Source organism: Melospiza georgiana, chromosome 3 (assembly GCF_028018845.1).
Source record: "Melospiza georgiana isolate bMelGeo1 chromosome 3, bMelGeo1.pri, whole genome shotgun sequence".
NCBI classification, from domain to species: Eukaryota; Metazoa; Chordata; class Aves; order Passeriformes; family Passerellidae; genus Melospiza; species Melospiza georgiana.
This window is the reverse complement of record NC_080432.1, coordinates 46960427-46982131: the sequence shown is the minus strand read 5'-3', so window position 1 is coordinate 46982131 and position 21705 is coordinate 46960427. Positions and strand designations below refer to the sequence as shown.

Here is a 21705-nt window from a genome sequence, read left to right as displayed (position 1 = left end):
CATTACTATTGCTTCACCACTGCAGCAATATTCCATTGTGCTAATGGAACACAAACTAAAATTATTCACTACAAGAACAGTGCTGTAACAGAAAAATACTCTGATATCATTTGTGTCTGTGTCCCACTATGAAATCCAGTTCCTCTTCCTGGGTATTGCATTCATGCCATTAAATACTTCTTACTGAATTCTGTCTTCTCTAGCTTATGATACCAAAAAAAAGTTATATAAAGTTGTAACAAAAGGTGTACTAACAAAGAAATTAATCCTTCTGATGTGTCAGAACTGTGTATACGTGAGATATATATGTATATATATATGTTTTTATATATGTGTATATATGTTTATATAATACCTGAACTGGTCTCTTGGAAATCCTCATACCTCAAGTCTCACCCCTTGACAGTGCACGTTTGTGACACACATTCCTTTGAAAGCAAAAACTATTTAAGTGGCTTTTAATCTTGTTTTGCTCTGCCAGAATATAAAGAAGTGACTCATGAAGCCATACAATTGCAAACATGGATTCAGCTCTCTGTGACCCTCAAATGTCCCTCTTGCCCTGTAAGAACAGCTGTCCTCACAGCTCCTTTGCTACTGCCATCTGTTATCCTTTCTTCTCTGTCCATAATCTTCCAAGACATTATTACAGCTCATCTCCAGATCACTACCTTTCAGTCCATCAGTGCATATTCCAGAATATCACAGTAAGCAGGTAGAAAATTAAAAACAACCAAAAAAAGCTGTTTAAGCTGTTTTATGGTGGGGTGGGAGGGAGGCTGAGCTAAGCCTCAGCAGCCAAACCCTTTGTAATTCACCTATAGGTTTTACTGGCACCCGTCACAATTACCCAATTTAGCTAAATCAAACAATACCAAGATTAAATACTTACACCATCAAATTCTATTAAAAATTCTGTTTTTAGACGCCTGCTAGCATCATGTTCACCTTCTCGTCTTTCACACAAAAGGCTATCAACTTCATCTAAAAAACAAAAATACATCTTAACTAAGCATACAACATCAAAGTTTTTGTATTTGCCTAAGTTCCTTTGCTAATATAAAGCTCCTTTAAGGAAGAGCAGATCTTCATTCTTTAGGAGACAGACAGATCTTAGGAAAGTTTTAAAACCTGCGTGATGTGTTGGCCTTTGAATAGGTAATACCAAGCACAAATGAGAGGGGGGGGAAAAAAAAATATCTTTCTGATGATAAACTACTACTCAGGACAAGCAAAATATATTTTCATGTTTGAAGTTTAATGGACTCAATCTGTAAAGGCAGTACTTTTCTTTTAGAGAGCACCTCTTCCCACTATTACCACCAACTAAATAACATAACAGCAATCTAACATGCTTTATATGAACCACTGATTGCCCAGCAGGTGATATCTGAGACAGCTGTCCTGAGCTGCAGAATTACCCAAAAGAAGTTTACCCAACTATTCCAATAGTTAAATACTTACTAATCTTTGGTAAGTAAGATTATTTAAGAAAGTAAATAGAAGTTAAAATTTAAGGTCTTACCAATAAAAATTATAGAAGGTTGAAGTTCTCTCGCTACTGCAAATAGAGCACGCACCAGCTTCTCCCCTTCACCCACCTAAAATAACAATAAACTGTTTTTTAGGGGGTTAAAAACTTTTACTACAAGACAGCTAACAGAAGGACCTACAGAAAATCTTGCTAGTAACCTACACTCAGTCCATTTATACATATTCAGATTATCACTGGTTCAGTACATACAATGGAACTGTTTACATCTTAAAAGAAACACTACAACTTCTCTTATGATCACAACTGAGTTAACTGTCAACAGATTTTCGTGCCTAAATTACCAGAGTGAAAAAGAGCTGGGACCAAACTAATTCACTTTTTAAGGATGGAAAATCCCACAATCACTCATCTGCATTACTGCCATTGCCGAGCTGAAAAAACTTTTGACACTGCTTTATCACAAGCACAAACCAAAATTTTTTTACTTCACTAGTCACTTTAAAAAATATGTTCATTATAGGCTAACAGTTCACCAAGGACTCATCAGAAGTCTCTGGGTTTCTTAAGCCTAATTAAAGCATGAGTGTTTTCAAATCAATATATTTTACAGCCACTACTTACGTATTTTGAAGTCAGACTTGCTGCACTGATGTTAAAGAAAGTAGCATTTGATTCTGCAGCAACTGCTTTGGCCTAGGAAAGGAGGGGAAAACAAAAACACTTTTAAAAGCTATCATATTGAAGATAGTTCTCTGTATCTGCAGTGACCACTCATGTCCTGATGGACAGTTTTGAAAACCACTATTTCTTCAAAGGGAGCACCTTGTAAATGGAACACAAAACTTCTGTCCAGGTCACTTATAAATGAAAATGGCTATGCAGTCAAACCAACAGAGAAATTTCCAGACTCCCATAGACTTTTCCAATCCCCTTAGCTCCATAGCCAACTACAACTAGCTATGGAAGAATAAAAGCCTCCAGTTCCTTTCAATTTATCCTGAATAGAGATCTAAGCCAGTTTTTACTAATTTAGGGTGGCAATTTAAGGCATCGGTTGGATCAAATCACATAAAAAAATATGGTGTTTTTTCCCCTTCTCTATATATGCAAAATCTGTTTTCAGAGGAAAGCTAGGGAAAATAATCAGTTGGAATGCTCATTCTCCTTTGAGAGTTTCACCATATATTCAAGAAATTATGATTCCCTGCTCATAGAATCTAATTTTAGTGATTAGCAATTATGTTCCAGTATGTCAAACATAACAGATGAGCCTACACGAGCTGCTCTACATTCACACTCCTGCACTTGAGAGCTGCTCCAGCTCCAGTGTCAGCAGGAGTGCAGCTGCAGGCACACCATGTGATCAGGACGATGTGCCTGGCTCAGCCGCATCAGGACACTCGATGCTCCCTGCCTGATGCACAGCCATGGAGCTCCAGCTCCCTGCAGCTAGCACAGCAGGCTGAGGAAAAAAGCTCTGGCTAGGCAGTTCCACAGCTCTTACACTCTTTGCACAGCAGTGTGCAAGTGAGACAATCCCTTTTTTTTGCTACTGTGCTCCCTTCTCGTTTCCAAAATGTACTTCTAGTATGTTTAAGCAGAGAGCAGATAACTTCTGATCAATCACTGCTATACAAAACAATGAACCCACTTCCTTTTGCTCTCTCTGAAAATGAAACCTGGACTTGCTGGTTTAAAATATTACTTGTCAAAATGAAAATAATTAAAGAGAGAACAGTTTAGCAATTCCCTCTGTAAAGTCCACGGTTAAGAACAATTTTGCCCTTTTATGTATGAAATGACACCATAATATATATTCTGTAAGAATGTACAGTTTACTAGTCCAAGCCCCACACTGAAAGCCATCCCTTGTGGTTACATTTTAAGCCCACCAACTCATGCAGGAAGTGATTTTCTCACCAACATTGTCTTCCCATTTCCTGGTGGGCCAAACAGCAATAAACCACGTGCAGGAGCTCTCAGACCTGTAAATAACTGAAAAGGACATCATCATAAGTTATCAAAGAATTGAATATAATGTTACTTTACCTTTGCAAGAAAATGGTTTAAGACTGAGGACACTGGCTAGTACTGATAGCAACAGTAGCAGTGAGCGCCACAACAGTGCAGGCTTTGAGAGAACCACACTCTGCTACTAACTTGACCTAATGCACACCACTATTGTTTCCCAAGCAGCAGCTAAATTATGTTGTAATTGTTCTGTGCCTGGATGCACTGTGCAAGCAGTTTAAAACACTTTCCACAAGACAGACTAGCCTATCAAGTTTAAAGCATCAATTCCAGTTAAAAAGGGACTAATGAAGGTGTACAGTAGGAGAGTTAGTGTTCTTACTAATTCCATATGGAACTGCTCCTTAATCTTTCCTTACTAAATGAAACTTGAGAAGACAAGCTTTCAACAAAATTACTTAAAATATTACTTAACAACCACCTACTCTCTCTATGCTACTGACAGTCATCTCTCTCACTTTGGACTAGATTCATCTTCCCTACTCTATAAAATTGCTCCCACCACACCTAGTGCAAGCAAGTCTACAAATTCTCACAGAATACATAACTTTCAGTTATTACTCTTGCCTATTTTCTCTAGCACTTTGTCTTTACCCCTTCCCTCAAAAGTTTCAGAGTTTCTCTTTTGGTCTCATACTCACCCCTCCCTTCCAGCTTCCAATAATTCCAATAAACAAGCAAAAGCAATAGGAGGGTATCTCATATACATCCCATCTGTAAACAGCTCTGTCTGCAGGCATTTCTTTCCACAATATCCTACAAATAGCTCCATTTCTAGTGTTATATTTCTGATCTGACTGACCAACATGTGTTTTCTCTTATCATTTCATCATCCACAGCATTTTGTTTGTGCTTGACTCTGATCCCTAAAAGTAGTCACCCAGCTATTCACTAAGTGAACACTCCATGGCTTACCACCATGTACATTTTTTGTCTGACTTCTTTTGTTTGAAATAATTCTTGGGAAGTTCCACCATTTTCACACAGCCCAGATCAGATCTGTAACTTTTTATCACCTTGACCATTACCTACAGTTCAGCTGCACTGACATTTATTACTGAGAGACACAAAGCTTTTCAAGTTTTTGTTAACATGGTCTGAACTGCTAGCATTTCATTAGCATCTAACCACTGAAATGGTTTCAACCAATGTTTCCTGCTTATGTACCCCAACTTTTGCTCTCCTATAAAAATACCACTGGCTTGTTAAACATGAATTTGAGTTCAAAACTCATTAAGACCAAAATTGAACTGGTGTTAATTTACTAAGTATCCCCCTACAGTTGCCACATCTACTGTGCTCATTTATAAGGAATAAAACCAACCCTCTCTACTTCCAAGGAAAGTTTAAAAATTCATGGGATTCTCTGTCCTTATTACATCTCACCCTACACCAAGGTCAGGCCCAGTGCAATATGAGACAACCTCATTGAAAATACCATGTTACTGGAAAAGCCACTCTAAGCCTCCCATCTCCAAGTCCTTCCCACCCAGTTCACAGTGTTGGTGTCACTGAACAACACACTTGACATGCTATTGCACTGTAGTAACAGAGATGCTGTAATGACACATCTTCCTTTTGCATAACATCTGAGCACACACATTTGTTGCCAAAGCTTTTTTCTCCTTACAGCTCATATTTCTGTGATGCTATGCCAGGTTTAAGGTTTCTTCCCTATGCTGCTTCAAAACCAGTAGCTGCATTAAGGGGAAAACCACAGGGCAACTCCAGTCACCTGTCCATGTAACAAATGAGACACACAAGCAAACAAAAAGTACAAACAGCATTTTTTCTTCAATAATCACAGAATCACAAAGTGGGACTGGGTTGGAAAGAACTTTGAAGACCTGCTTCCAGCTTCCCTGTCATGGACAGGAACATTTTCAACTAAAGCACACTGTTCAAAGCCCCTTCCAATCTGGCTTTGGACAACTCCAGGATGGGGCATCCACAACTTCTCTGGGCAACCTGTTCTAGTGTCTCATCATCCTCACAGTGAATAATTTCTTCATAATATCCAAATCTAATCCTACTCTCAGTTTGAAGCCATTTTCCCTTGTTGTGTCACTACCTGCCCTTGTAAACAGCTCCTCACCGCTTTTCTTTTAGGTCTCCTTCAGGTACTGAAATAATGCAATAAGGTCAGCCTGGAGCCCTTCTCTTCTCCACACTTAACAACCCCAATTCTCAGCCTTTCCTTACAGAAGAGGTGCTCCAGTCCCCTGATCATCTAGCTGTTCCTCCTCTGGACTTGCTCCAACAGGTCCATGCCCTTCCTGTGCTGGGGAGCCCAGAACTGACACAGCAATCCAGGTGGGGTCTCATGAGAGCATTGCAGGAAATCATTGCACACAATTTCCTCAAAAGTACTGCAACTTTTAGTAAGTTCAGCTGTAGAAAATGACCAATTTTTTTTTCCTTAAAAGTAGCTCAGAATATTCCAGCACAATGCACACTAGGCCTGAATTTAAACAGTCACAGTAGTTGAGGTACCATCTATGATAAATAAAAGTCTAAATGATCAACTTCCATACAGCCAAGTAAAGAGGAAATCTGCCCTCAAATGTTATATATCTCAGTGTATTTGGTTGTTCACTACACTTCTTTGTATCCCTTCCATCTGTGAATAAAATATTCAGTGTTTGACCAACATCCTCACAGTGAGGATGACCACAATAAGAGTAACATATTTCCAAACAGAGAGCGTCACAAGCTAATTTACCTACACAAACCTCTCCCATTTCACCCTTCCAGTTTGGGGCTTTGTCCCTTACATGGCCATACAGGTTGGAGACACAGCTATAGCTATCTGGAACAGTCAGCCTGACAAACAGTGAGAATTTTTGTTTGTTTGCTTTTGCTGTTTGTTTTTTTTTTTTTTATGGGGTTGTGGGGGTGTTGTGGTTTTGGTTTCTTTTAGGGGTTTGTGGTTTGCTGATTTGATTTGGGCATGGGTTTTTTGAGGGTTTCTGGTTTTTTTTCTTGCTCTAGTCACCTTCTGCAACATCGATTAACCAGAAGACAAGGAATTTCATGGCAGTATTTTACACATAAATCCTATATTTCCCTTTTGCAAGATGGCTAGGACCCCACAGCTACTCATAGCTGCATAATCAGTAAAAACAGGATTCAAGAATCATCATTTCATGTGTGAAGCACAGCACATCTATTCATCCTGTCACAGATTGACAACAATACCCAGTTGCTTACCTCAGGTCTAAGAGAAGGAAGGATAACAATTTCTTGCAAAGCTTGTTTAGCCAGTTCCTGCCCTGCGATATCATCAAATTTGACAGCTGGCCCACTAACAAAGAAATGGAATACTGATTAGTCTAACAATGAGATACTCTTTTTCAGCTGCAGCTGACTAATTTAATGCATTTGACTATTTATACAGAACCCTTTTGAGAAAATCCACAATTTATATTGTTAAGTATTTCAAAACATTCTTTTGCCAAAGTAACAATAATAAAAACCCAACCAAAAAATCCCCAAGAAAACCCAACAAAGTAGAAATACAAATTTCATTCCAATTGGACCAAGATTGTACTGAATGCAAAACTGATTTACTGGATTGAAAAGCCTTCTTTTCTTCATACTTACCTATCAACGACTTCATTTAGGATAAGATTAGCCAGATTGCTGTCCACATTTCTAAATATCTTAGTGTCTTTCTTTTTTCGAGGAGCAGTGGTAGGAGTAGAAGGCTTATTTGCTCTGCTATTTTTAGGAGCAGCCTGGACGGGGAGAAGAAAAAAAACCCCAAAACCCCCAGATTAATACTTTGAAAGTGTAGTGTTAAACAAAGTAAGATCTACATCTCATTTGCTCCAGTAAAAAGCATGTTCACAAATACCCAATATTCTACTGCTGCATTTTGCTACGAATCATACTGTCATATTAATCAGCCATAAGTAGGCTATCTTAGAGTCCAGTGGTTAACCATCTTTGGTTTGAGGTTTTTTTGTTTGATAATTCATTTATTTAACTACAGTATTTTCCCCCAGCATACTCTGGAAATAAGCATCACAAAGCATTTCAGGTTCTCAATACCTATAAGCAAGAATTCCTACTACTGTTGTACTTTGTAACAGGCCACTTTTAAGTCTTCATATTATAGCAGCAATAATGCTTTAGCAGAACACTTAGGTTCAGTCCATTCTGCTCTTTATTCCACTTTACTGGGTAACAAGGATGGAAGGGAAAAAGATAGGTCAAAAGAAATGCTGTAATTTTCTGTATTCTTACTGTAGGACTTCTGTGCTTTAGTTCCAGCCTAAGTATAATTTGCTTTTCAATGTGGTTGCAAAACAACCTGTGTGTGCATGCATGCTTTGGAAGAGAAGAACATGTAGGGGGAAAAACCTTGTAATTCTGGAATAAGAGGTTTTCCCCTCTAATCTTTTACATACTAGAAGTAACATTTATTTTTCTTCTAGGTAACTTTCATTCACTTCCCATGCAATTTAAAAAAAGTAGTATTTATTATTGTGATTATACTTAAAATCCTTTTTCCCATGCACCCACCTGATGCCCTCCAATTTCTAAAATCCACTCTGCAGCATACCTCAAGAGGCCTGGCTAAAAATTTAGAGTTTCAGTTTTTTCAAAAACTTTCTGCTGCTACAATACTGCAATTAAGGCATTAAATCCAAAGCTTCTTCAGGAATTTACACTTGATTTTTCAAGTGTATACTTGCATATTTATCCTCACTATACCTTGTGAGCTGAAGGTGTAGGATTAGGTGCTGGTCTAGACACAGATGATGATACCCCACTGTAGCTGGGCGTTCTGTGGTGACCTGAAAGGCCTGTGGATCCAGTTTTTGCAACAGTCTTTGAACGAGGAAGGGAATTACTCGTGTGGGTTAGAGGGTCCTTCTTTTTTGGAACTGCTCCACTTTCTATAAAGAAAACCAGTGTTGTAAGAACATTTGCAGCAGTCATACTTTACCATCAACTGCAAGTAGAAGATAGAATTGTTGAAACATGTAATACTGCATTATAGAAGAACAACACACCACATTTCTAAAGAGATTTAGTGTTTTTAAGGGGATATTGACTGCTGTTTTCACCTACAGAAAAAATTCTAATTTTTAGTTCTCAAAATTAACCCTAGTTAGCCGTCTTAGAGAAGTCAGAGATAACTTAGTCTCGTTATCAAAGGAAGAACACCACCTAGTCCTTATGATGCGAAGTCCTCTGCTGTCTTCTTTCCCAGGAACTCTTAAAAATAATCATCACACTATCCCCCAAATTTCAAGCCTTTAGATTCTGAGTATTGATTCTTTAAGTGATGTTAGCAGGCTAGTTAATTGGATGCCAGTTAACATTATCTAGCACCTTCCACACAGAAGCTTCACCAAGGCATTTTAATCTGGAAAAATTACAGTAGTAGTTATACTTGCAAGTGACTGTCAGGTGTTTTTTCTTTCAACTTGCTTCCACTTTAGCAATCTTGTGGTGTAAGTAAATTCTGAATGGACCAGTCTGAAGCAGCTTACTTTCCTACATTAAAAATTAAGTCAAACTACATTTAAACATCACCAGACATTCCACTCACACTACTTATTCACCTCCATGATGAAGCAGAAAAGTCTCAAATTAGGTGACAGATAAACTTGAAATATTGGCCACAGGCCATCAAACTAGAAAGAGTCATTCTGGTTCAGAGTAAACAAAATAGCACTTGATGTCTACATTCTCCATATGGGATACATGGTAAAATAAAGTTCCTTAGCACAGAAATGACAAGTGTAAAACATCAAATCAGAGATTAAGAGGTAAGAAGGTGATACAGCAAGCAGGCAGGTTGGTCAGGCTGGTTAATGATTAGAGCATAGCTTCAGATTAGGGTACTTTTTGTGGTGGGAATACACTACTGGAAGCTGTCTAGTACAGTACTGTTGTTTGCAATGGAAACTATAAACACTGTCTTATTTCATATCCTTTTAAAAGGATTAAGGAGCCTTTTGATTAGGTAAAAGAAATAGGGCATCAGAGGTAAGCAAGCTCAAAATAGATTTCAGCTATTTCAGTGTCTTCACTAGGATTGTAGAAATTTGCAACTCAATTTGACCTGCTAGTCTTAAGGAACAGGCCAAAGAACTCTGATTTTTAAGGAAATTAGTGACTCTAAGAAGAATTTTTAACTTAAAACATTTCAGTTCAATGAAAAATACTTTAAGTAATAAACCTCATAATTTTAAATGTTGTGTTTAAAAAACTCAAAGAATACTTCAGTCAAACAGTATTATGGAAGGATCAACTAATTACTGCTATGTTCTCAGCCTCTTTAAACATACTACAGGACCTAATCTCTACACAGCCTGCAGATAGCCTTAACAATTCAGTGAAAAAGTTTCTAAAGCCCTTCTTTAGTCACAAATCTATCCCTTTTTAGAGTTACAGAAACTCTGCTGGGGTCACAATAAACAGTGCAGATGTATCAATATGCAAGAAACAAGGCAACTTGACTAATATAATTAAGTATATTTACCTGTAATATGTTTCTTCTTAAAAACAAATGAACAAACAATAAACAAGAAAAATCACCAAAACTGGCTACTGTGACTAAACCACACACAGCTCCAAAGCTGGATCCAATTATTTAGACATTCCTGCACAGGAATTTCCAAGTCAAAAATGAGGTATACTTACTAACTTCCAAGTTCAAAGAGCAGTATATGAATCTGCTAACATATCTAGCTACTCAGCACTTTGACTGGTCCAATTTAATCAAAAGGTGGCATTCAGGTTGGTTGGGGTTTTTTTAGCCCACCTCAACCTCATTTGCACAGCTGGCTTGAAGTCAACATGGGAAGGCTTCAAAAACCAAAATTAGCTTTTCTCCATGTCCTTCACCCTAACATGCTGCTCAATTACCCCACTCTCCCAGAACCACTCCCACACATTGAGAACAATACCCAGATACTGCAATTTTGAAGGTCATAAAATTGCACAGGTAAGGAGTATTTCAGGAAGCTGGAAACAGATGGGAGGAAAGAAGGGAAAAGAGACAAGGTTTAATTCAAATTATTGTTTACTCTAACTGCACCTCCAGGACCCAAGACCTGTAGGTTTACATGTTTTGTTGTCAGTCCTCAAGGGTAGCACATAAAGAAGCACTGATGAACAGCTCCAGAACAGAGCTGTTTGCTGAATGTCAATTCCAGAGGGAAGCTTCATTTTATATACAAATTTTCATTGAAGTAACAAATAAAAATGTTATCAAATCGTTCAGAATTACAGTTTCTATAAAGCTTATCTATTTCTAAAGCATGAGGTGTTTAAGTGAACATCACACATCAGACAGCTCCTACTGTTCCACTATGCAAGACACATATTTTGCTGAGAAAACCCCCCAAACACATTTCTTACCCATTTTTATTTGTTATCTACTGAAAGTCTGGAAATACACAGCAAGTGACTTTAATGGCTTCATAATATCTCCAGCAGCATTTTGCCAAACGTTTCACTGTTCTGCATAAAACAATAAGGAAGTACCTAAAATATGTTCTAATCATAAAGAGACACCAAGGAATTGTTTCAAGTGTATTTGAAACACTGAACAGTTCAACTGTCTGCTTCATACATACTTATAGAATGGTAATAGATGCTTAATCAGTTTGATTTTACTCTCCAATTCAGGACAGAATAATTTACTTCATAGCTCCAGGCCAACACCACTGGATTACACAGACATAATAGCTGTCTGGTCCTGAAAGAATCCCTGCAATTTTCATCTGCCATCCAAATACACACACAACACAAATTACAAACAAGCAAGTAGAAAAATTTTGTCTGAAGTTTTCTATTGGCTAAACTGTGATAAGATGCAGACACAGGTGCCCAATTTCAGACTCCCTTACGGAAAGAAATGTTATAAGTTATTATATAATATAGATACTTATTATGTTAAACTGGCTTTAAAGATAAAGTACAAATACGTTTGAAAAAATTTAAGAGAAGCTTGATTATATTAAATACCTGGAAATACAAAAAAAAAATCTTAAAATTATTCAACTGTAGCTCATTTATATAATATAACAACATCCTTTATATTTCCAAAAAAGCAAACCCATTGGATTTTTTTCTGCACTTAAAGCAAATTAAAGCACATGTCAATAAACAAGATTCTACTAGTCTCTAATTTCTTAAGCATCCAAAATAAAAGTTTAAATTCAAATTAACAGCAGCAATTCCAGCACCGCAGAACAATTTCCAGCCTTCAGCTGTGACATCTTAAAAATCATCAGGGAATATTCCTCAGAAATTCCCTACATATGCCTATTGAGAAATAAGATAAAGGGACTAAGACAAGTTATTGTACATGGTCTATGGACACTAAGTTGGAAGAAAAAAATCTACCAGCCTAAAATTATCTGTAACTTTATGTATGTCATTTCATTTAAAAAAAACAACAAAACCAAAAAACTTTAAATTGCTGCTTTAAACTTGCAGCAATTGCAAGACTGATTGTTATTCAGGATCAGCATTCACAACAGCCCCCAAAATCGCAATTCTTCAAAAATTCAATTCAGATTTTTCAAATAGGTAGATGCAAGTAATAAAAGCTATTTAACAGAAAGCTCCAGGAACTAAGAAGGACATGCTGCCTGTTTTCAGTGGTAGCACAGCTACACAAGCCAGGAGTTGCAGCTGCTTTCCTTTCTGAACTGACAGATCCAAATTAGTCAAAGATCTGCTTTTGTCAAATTATGCTGTTAAAAACAATATTATCACTACTTGTTCTTTCACTCAGGGAACTCCTTTGAAAACTTCAGTATTAAAAATAGAACTTCTGCACCATGACAAACACTGCCAGTATATGCCTACTATTAAAGACATGCCAGCAACTCCTTCCATGTGAAAAATGAGAAAATACTAGCGAGCTGCACAGTATTCATGTTGAGGTAATAGAAATGTAATGCTCTGTCTGGCGATCCTTCATGCTGGCATTTACACATCAAACGGTATACACTGGAATTACTGTAACACTAAGTATTGTATGACAAGTAAATGAGTTCATAAAACTCAAACTCTGCCTTTGGCAAGACTGGCATAATCTCTTTCCCTAGCTTGTTTAAAAAAAAGAAAACAACAATCCACAATGAAAAGGAAAACAACCACATTTGAGGGGGGAAAATACAGATAAATTGTTTAACATCTAATTTAAAACTGCTATGAGAAGAAGGATGATGAATAATAAATTAATATTATTTCCAAGTAGAGGTTGGGTTCAAGGCTACTTGTTATTACTCTTTATACAAGTTACTGCATAGCCCTCTGCAACTGAAGGGGAGGTGATACTACTGACATGAGGTCTTGAAAAACCTCAGCATAAAACTGGAAGATAAACTTCCAAGAAAAATCTCTACCTATTCATGTAAGTTTGGGAACCACAAATGCTGAAGACAGGGATGGGCAATCATTTGTATTATAATCAAGTAAATTGGGCAGGAAGGCTGACACAAATAGTATCTTAAGAGAAGGAAGAATCTCAAATCAGTAACACTTTGAAAATAGAAAAAACATGCAACATAGCTGTGAGAATAGTACCTTACTCAAAATTATGAAGCAAAAACATCTGTAAAGACTTTGGCCTTTAAAGGCAAATAAATTAAAGCAATGTAATTTTAGACCAAATGATAGGGAAAAAGGTACTTTGTTTATGTTAAAACGAAGAATGACCATGTATCATACTTCATAAAATCCTGAACTTTTAAAAAGCCCAACCTGATTAGGCAACAGGGCAGGTTAACACTTGCCACAGATAGAAAACTAAGCTTATGCCAGAGCCCTGTGGCTCAATACCTCAGAAGTACCTCTACCTTCTCAGATAGAGACAACAGCCCTCTTATCTGAAGTAGCCTGCAAACTGATTTTGTAGTTTTCTAAGAAACCCTGCCATCTACTTTGTGTTTTTAAATTATTAGAGCTGTCCATATGAAAATATTGTTTTACATGTATAAAGGAAAAACAATAGCAAGATGATTAACAGATTAAATCATAACCACCTATTTGCATTGCTTTTAAGAAAAAAAGTGTATTACTTATAGAAATCACTCCCTCATCCCACACCCCAAAAAGACAGAAAAAGCAAACACAAGAGCACAGGCACCAACCATTTAAGAAATCCAGATGCCTGCTAATAACCACACTGGTACTATATCAGGGATCCCACAGCTGCAAACATTCCATACTTTGGGTAACCCTTGGACTTGCACAACTTTACACCTTGTTTATGGACACAAAAAGTTCATTTCTGCTATATTAGTAAGTTTGGTTCAGTCTTCTGGGAAAGGATTAAAACAAAGTTCTTCAACAAAATGCAAGAGCTGCTGTCATTCTTCCCTCATTTCAATTGCATCTCACTTTCTTGATGTAAAAACCCCCAAATTTTTAAGTTGCTCAATGCATATTCACAGTATCATAAAGGAAAAGCTAATTATTGTAGGCACAACGTATAACCTATATATCCAACACTGACACTTTCTACAACAGGTTTAATGTAATTCCTTGAAGAATATTACATGAGAATTATTTTCCAAAATCTTGCCTTAGTAAATAGATTTGAATTCTAGGACAGTCATTTAAGAGAAAACCGAATACTACAAAATAAAACAGCGTTGTCAAAGCCATGGAAAGGATGGAATGTATTTTACACAAAGCCTTTAAAAACAGAAACATAAATAATTTTATTTTAAAGCCGGTGGGGCCAGAATACAGCATTGCATTATTTTGCCTTGTAACACACCAGGAACTGAGAGACATCCCCTCAAGAGGTGCTGGTAAAACCAAACCCACCTGACTGGAGATGTCCATTGCGGCATGCCAGGTTAGTACTGTCATTATAGACCTCCATTTGCGGCTTGGAAATTTGCAAAACTGCCTGCAGCTTCTCTACATAGTAGAACAGAGGGGAAGGGAGGAAAAAGGACAAAATAAACAAACAAAAACCAAAAATGAACCAAGAAAATTTATGTATGTTGAACACAGAAATGTCAAGTTTGGCTTTGTTATAGTTAAAGATAAAAGGAATATTTCTATCTATTCTACACATTCAGCAAATGTGTAAGAAAACTCTGTTAGTATGAGCATGACTGAAAACAGCTTTAAAACTCACCCTCTGTGGCTGAGTTAATTACAATAATCTTTCCAGTCTAGTGATTGCAGTTACTTCCAAACACAATGTTCAGGATTAACTCAATTTAATTTAATAAATATTCATGTAGATAACACATTTCTGAATGTCCTTCTCAAGGTGTTACTTTTGACCAGGTGCAAGGAGTCCTCACTTCTCTGCATAATAAATGTTCCACTTAAGTAGTAACAGCTAGTCAACATTTTACAGAAACCTTCAAACTTCAAGCAGAACACCATATACACATTACAACGATGCCATTTGACACCTCTGTTTAGATATTTAATTGCCTTGAAATTAAGTCAATAAAATTGTCATGCAAATTGTGTTCTTTAGGAAGATTAACAGAAACATCTGAATACAGTATTTATAAAGCCAAAGATTAAGAAGAAAGTAATGAGAAAGTAATGAGAAACAGCCAAACCACAAGTCAAAGAGGTGTAAGGCTGCAAACACCAAAGAAAAAGTTAAGTTCTCTGCAGTCCAGCTACCACTCCTGCTTTTCCCACTGCAGTTAAAAACCTCTAGGCCATACCTTTGGGTACCTCTCCCATCTTTATTCCACACACACCCCTCTCTCATTCCCTCCTGCTTTTTTTCCCTTCTGCTCACCCCACAAGACATAACACTACCAAGAAACTGCAAGAGAAGAGATGCCAAGTAGAAAAGCAAAAGCAATGTTCTCTGGTACTATGAAAGCATATATTGCAAAAGCAGACAAATTCTACTGAAAATGTACACAATTAAGGTCATAAATAATCTGGCTGGAGGAAGAAGTGCCATTCAGAGCCTGCAGATGGTATAACCAACAAGCATGAACATGTCCTTCCTTAGGCTTCTTTACCTGTTACAGATCTCCCCCTAATCTTTCTGTTTTGTTCCTTTCTTCTTCCTGCTCTTCATCACTCACTGCTTAGCTTTCCTGAACAGTATCCTTACACTTCATAGTTAAAGTGATGCCTTAATAACATTTAGGTTCAACAAGATGTAGCTTGGAATGAAAACTTTTTAGTTACAGGCATTTATGAAAAGCTAAAACTCAAGATTAGAATGTGTACACAAAGTTTACTTCATTTTAAATTGAAGGCTTTGAAGAGACAGAGTAAAACAAAAAAATGTCAGTCACACAAGAACAGCCTACAAACAACCACAAACCCTGCAACTTCCCAGAAGTTACCCTCATAAGCCTTCCTCTCCAGACAGGTAAGGAAAATCCCTTTGGCAGGACTGACTGCAGACAGTGCACTACTTTAGTGAACACAGCAGTACCAAAGGAGGAGCAGAATGGTCTACTCCCTGCCCAGTGCATGCAAAGAACATTCAGAAAACTTAGGAAACAAAATTAGTATTCATAGACTTTGAAGATATTAGATAATCAGCTGAGTTTTGGAAAACATTTCTGAGCTTAACAAAAAAAAAGAAAAAAGAACAACTTCCTAGTGAGCAACCATAATAACATCAATTGGCTGGTGCAGGAGTTCAGGAAACGCTACTTGCTTCAATGCTACAATCTGACACCAGGGTTCTACTACAATTACCAATGCTTAGCTAGTTCCATATATTCAGGAACTCCAGCCAAAGAAAAAAATGTAATCCAACTGTTGCCCAGCTTCAATTCAGAGTTCTCTCATCACATTACCTATCAACATTTCATTTCAGTATTGCACATGAAATTTTAAAAGGCAAATATATATCACCTTTCTTTAGGGACAGTATAGCTGTAGGCTCCTCTGGGATATCAAAAATAAATTGAGCTTTTAAATATTATTCCAGGGAATTACAGGATACCATCATCTTCCATTTAAATATTTTCTCCCTATTTTTCCAGACACTGACAGAAAGTTCACTGATTCTCATTCATTATTTCACTTTCATGACACAACACTGACATAAACCTACCAAACAAACAGCACTGCAGCCACTGCTTTATTTAGGCAACACTAGAGCTTGAGTTCAAGGAAACTAATTTCTACTAAAAAAATGCTACCCTGTAACATAAGCCTGAAGCAAAAAGCACCATCTCCTCCAAGAAGTTACATATTCCAAAAGGTGTCCATTGAAGACTGTACCTACACAGGCAGAATAGAGGAATATCAATACCCTCCAAAGAGGATAATGATGACAAATATTTGAATTGTGTGTCACATAACACTCTTCAACCAAAATACTGGAGCTACACTAAATACACAGGAAGGCACTTGTGACAGAAATCTGTGCCCCTACAGAAAGTCTCTCTGAAATGAGACAACATAGATTGGTAAAAAACATAAATAGCATTAGAATTGAATAGTGCTGCACTGGCCATTACAGCCATCTATCTTTAGGAACAACAAGCTGCCAAGATCTGTGTGTCAACTGTAGAAAACAAATATCCTCCTGTCATCCTAAATATATAAAATTTAATGACTCTAACATGGGTGATCAGTCATCCAGTGGAGACCAGGTGTGTGAAGACCATCAAAGCAAGATTTAACCACGCAACTAACACACCCTAAACCATCTCAAAAACAGGGAGCCACCACCAAATCAAATGGAAGAAATTACAAGTCCCCTGACAGCTTGCACAACCCAGTATTGTCAATGGACTGTCAAAGCTATCAAGTCCCCTTGGGTTGACCTGAAACATACCAGCAGTCACTTTAGCTTTCAGACTGTGTTACAGGACAGCTTCAAACAGAGTAAGAGACATAATTTAGACCCAGGATGAAAACAAGGCTCAAAGTAGAAAACCCATCATCCACAGTGGGTAGCTCCACCCTCTTCCAACATTGGAAGGCATCAGGGGTGTGATGACAGAGTGGTAACACATGGGTGTGATCAGACATCACACTCTCACCAGCAGGGTCCAACACCCCCATCAGTGGGGTCATGCAAATTAAAGGTATGTGTGATGTAACACAAGTGATGTACCAACACCTCAAAAAAAACAAACCCTAAAAAACCAACAGCTCTGAGCACTTTCAAGGGACAGCTGTAAACAGCATGATTTAATTTTCGTTTTCTATGTACTATCAATGTAAGCTGCTTGACTGGATGGCATTTGAGTTAGATAGTCTGCAATGTCATCTCCCTCTAGCAAGCAGGATGAAATATTTGGCACTATTGTCTGGTTTGCTTTATCCTTTCAGCTAATGTAATAAAGCACTTGCCTATTCTGACTTAAGGAAGGGAGAAATTCCACAAAGCAGACAACCCTTATGAGTTCAATTAATAGAAAAAAATTACTTCATTAAACTGTAATAGCTTCAAGAGCCTCATGCTTAATTCAACTACAAAAGGATCTTTACATCACTCAAAAACTTCCAAATATCTGCTACTATAAAAGGCTAAAAGTGTGTTTAGAATGGCACATGGAATTCAACTCTATATTACCTTAAATTTCTACAAAACCCATGAAAAATTACAGACAAAAATAATAAAAAATATGCTGTCAATACTTCAAAGTTGGTTAGATGGCATAGAATATTACTCAAATAGAACCCTAATGATCAAACTTGTAGGGATTTAAAACCATTGAAATATCCCTCCAAACCACATCTTTCATCTTCTTAAAGGGCACATGACTTCACTTGCTCCTTTTTATCCAAATTTTGCTTTTAGGTACATTGTATGAAGCACATCCTCAGTAAAAATTAACTAGAGCCTAGGCAAACCAAATCGTTAGACTGATAATTTAAAAATAAAAATAACAATAACATGATTTTACATCAACTAACATAATAAACACTATTCTATCTGTTTACCTTACCATCTGCACTCTGAATTAAGCAAACAAATAGCACGTGATCACACATTCTGGTAGTGAAGATGAATATACTTCAACTTCAGGGTTTTTTGTGAGTTTTACCCTTTGTTTCTGTCCAATCAGATCACAGAAATAAGCAACTTATCAACACTGCAAGCACTACTAAAGTAATGTAAGCAAGGATGAAGCACTACCCACAAAACACAAACACTGTTGCTTCAAGCCATACCTTACCAAAGATTGTTACATGTAATCCCTTTCACTCCATTGCTCCCTAGTTCATATTACCTCTACAAATTAGCCTTTAACCCTAGTAAGTGGAAAATATCTTTTCTCCATATACTAAAACTGCATGAAGATACTAAAGCATAGAAGACAGATGTCTCTTTCACCTCCTGTCCCCTTAATTTTTTTTCAAAAAATATTAAAGACATTAGGAACTCAAGGGGAACAAAAGGGGCTCACTTCCTTGGGGTTGTCACAACTGCCCTGTCAATCACCAGCTAGGACCACAGAACTATGAGGTGTAAGAGGAGAAAAAAGCCCAAGTTTTCCCATCTGTGCTATATGCTCCTAGAAGAATGAGTTAATAGGACTGAACACAGGAGAGTATAAGACTAAAGCTGAGATATGCAAGTTAAAATCAAGTACATTTGTTAGTGTGCCCTTGAAGAACAATTTAAAAAATATCCCTTATTTTACTTTTACTGACTGAACTGAAAGCATTTTCAAAGTTTTAAATTTAGAAGATGCACTACACAGAGCAATGGGTCTGTTGTTTGATGGGAGGATTTTTACTCTGTTAAGAACTTATATACAACATTTTAATAAAGCTAAAGCTATACAACAGTATGTTTCTGAAAAATATGACTGTACCTTCTAATTTTAAAATAGAACGCTAGAAAATAAGAAAATTAGAATTTCACAACTTTATGGTCTACATGATATTAAAGAATTATTATTATCATAATAATTATTATTATTTACCAATAATAAGGAAAATTGTTAATATAAGTGACAGTAAAATCAACAGAATATGAAGTAGTTACGCTTACAAGAAGCACACTTGGCACTCATGATCAGCAATATATCATAAATTTCACTACAGTACTAACAGAAAAATCCTGAACAACCTCCATTAGGAGTTAATCAAGACTTCCTCATTTTCTGAGTCAAGTGTGCTATGATATAAAGACTTCTCAGTTACTTTTATACCTGAAAGTGGGTCATGAAATTCCATTTTCAAAATCCATCAACAGCACTTACTCCCAACTGAAAATTAAACTAAAGAGACCCTACAAACATAATGACTCCTTCACTTTAAAAATCAAAGTAATATTTTAGAAGAATACATTAAATGAAGTTTTGCAAATAATGACAAACTTTCCAAAGTCATGAATTGTAACTGGTACCTAAAAGCTGCAAGCGATCCTTGGCCATTGCCAAATTTGTCATCATTTTAGATTGGAGACGTCGAGCCCGTTCACACTGATCACCTTACAAAGAAAAATCCACGTTAAAACACAATCTGGTAAATTAAGTGCTAAAATACTTCATATCCAGCCTTCCCTCCTCCTCCTCCTCCCACCCTTATCTATTCCCTCCACTATGGAACTTCATTACAAAACTAATAAAAAAAACTCTAAAGCTTCCGTTTACTCAAGAATTTAAAGTTAGTTGACACTCTGTGCTTCACAACGGTGCTTATAGAGTGACAGGAACCCAAACACTGCTTTGCATATTGTCTAACATTTCATGCTGACCTAAAAAGTCCCTTGTCTCTGCATGTCTCTGAACAGAAATCAAATAAAAGATTTTTGAAAAGCTTGAAAAGTGACTGAGAGGCAAGTACAATTTGAAAGAATTCATTTTGGCAAAATTAACAGATTTAAATTCAGTTGACTGTGTCCCTTTACATTTCAAAACATGTGGAATTAGACATTAACACCACTTTCTAAGAAATATTGTCTGTTCAAGTCAAGGTTTTTTTTTTACACTGTGCAATTTATACAAGTTATACCAAAATGCCACTGGTATTGCCCCCTAAGTAAGATCACAACATAATTTTTAACACAGATGAAAGAATAAATAAAAGCCTGCAAAACCACTTAGAGGTTTAGGTTTGGGGCAGGTGATTTGGGTTGTTATTATTACAATATTATTTTGAGGACAGAAATTTTCAGCCAGTCCTTCACTACACCTGTATTTCTATGGTACATACCTGCTTCTAAACTAAAGGTTAAAATGTTTCCAAATAGAGAGATGGCTTTCTTCCTTTTTTGGAAATGTTCAGTTATTTGGCCCTAAATTATTCAGAAACACAATGTCAGGCCATTCCAAATTGGGGGTTTCTTTTTAGATTATACTGAAGGGAATAAAAAATTCTGCATAAGTGAGAACATGAACTGTCAACTTCAGCAAATCAAATCCAAACTCAGTATTTTGGCACTCCCATTATATAAGAAATCACGTTTTACTTAACAGTGTTCATGAACTCCTTATGATTTTGTAGAGTCTGAAAATATTTGGAGCAAGATTTGCATGTCATATAGACCAGAATATTAAGGTGGAACAGAGAAAAGGACCAGTGTTCACCTACAGCTAAAACAGGAATAAGAAAGATCCTTATGAAATAATTCATACAGCAGGCTGCTCCTAGCCCCTACCATATTTAGTAATATTGATTTCTCACTTTAAAGAAGCCATAAACCAAAATTAGTTCCACAAAACTCAAAACTGGCTTACCTTGACCAATTACTAAGACAGCTATTCCTTTTTCCAGTTCTTCAATTCCTTTCTTATACCATTCAACAGCTTGTTCCTTTTGTCCTGCTTAAAAAGGAAGTGAGCCCATTATTTTCTTGAACGAATTAAAGCTTAAGAATGGTTCTAAATAATGCTACATAAAACAAGTAAGAGAGAGGAAGAGATATTTGAGCAAAATCCTGTGATTTAAAGGAAGTCTTAAAGGGACACTGTCAACTTTATAGCTATTTAAATATCAAATAAGTTTTTCTATTAAAAACAGGTGGTACACCAGCCTCAAATCACTTTTGCCTGTTTCAAGAATAATTCTTCATCTGCCTTAAAGAAATAAATCCACCCTCCCCCCCCGCCCCCCAAAAAAGACATGAAAGCTCACCTACACATATTCACTCCCAACATAAAAAGTGAAATTAGCAGTTTTTACTTCTGGAACATCAACTAGATGTTGATGTTCCAGAAGTGCCTCTTAACCTTCCAGCGACAGCCTAATAATAACACTAATAATACCCAAAATAACACTAG

At 36.8% G+C, this 21705-nt stretch overlaps 1 protein-coding gene across 4 annotated transcripts in view; it reads right to left on the bottom strand.

Annotated features, from left to right (window-relative positions):
* Positions 1 to 21705, bottom strand: part of SPAST (spastin) — a 38412-nt gene that overhangs the window by 12723 nt on the left and 3984 nt on the right. The window contains exons 2-11 of one of the 4 annotated variants that reach the window (XM_058020123.1): positions 21163 to 21249; positions 19830 to 19913; positions 14336 to 14431; positions 8246 to 8430; positions 7130 to 7263; positions 6737 to 6830; positions 3416 to 3490; positions 2117 to 2188; positions 1526 to 1601; positions 893 to 984 (exon numbers count right to left, since the gene is read on the bottom strand). In XM_058020123.1, coding sequence (XP_057876106.1) covers positions 893 to 984; positions 1526 to 1601; positions 2117 to 2188; positions 3416 to 3490; positions 6737 to 6830; positions 7130 to 7263; positions 8246 to 8430; positions 14336 to 14431; positions 19830 to 19913; positions 21163 to 21249 — 995 coding nt within the window. The remainder of the gene's footprint in view (positions 1 to 892; positions 985 to 1525; positions 1602 to 2116; positions 2189 to 3415; positions 3491 to 6736; positions 6831 to 7129; positions 7264 to 8245; positions 8431 to 14335; positions 14432 to 19829; positions 19914 to 21162; positions 21250 to 21705) is intronic. The other 3 variants (XM_058020124.1, XM_058020125.1, XM_058020126.1) reach the window with 3 other exon arrangements.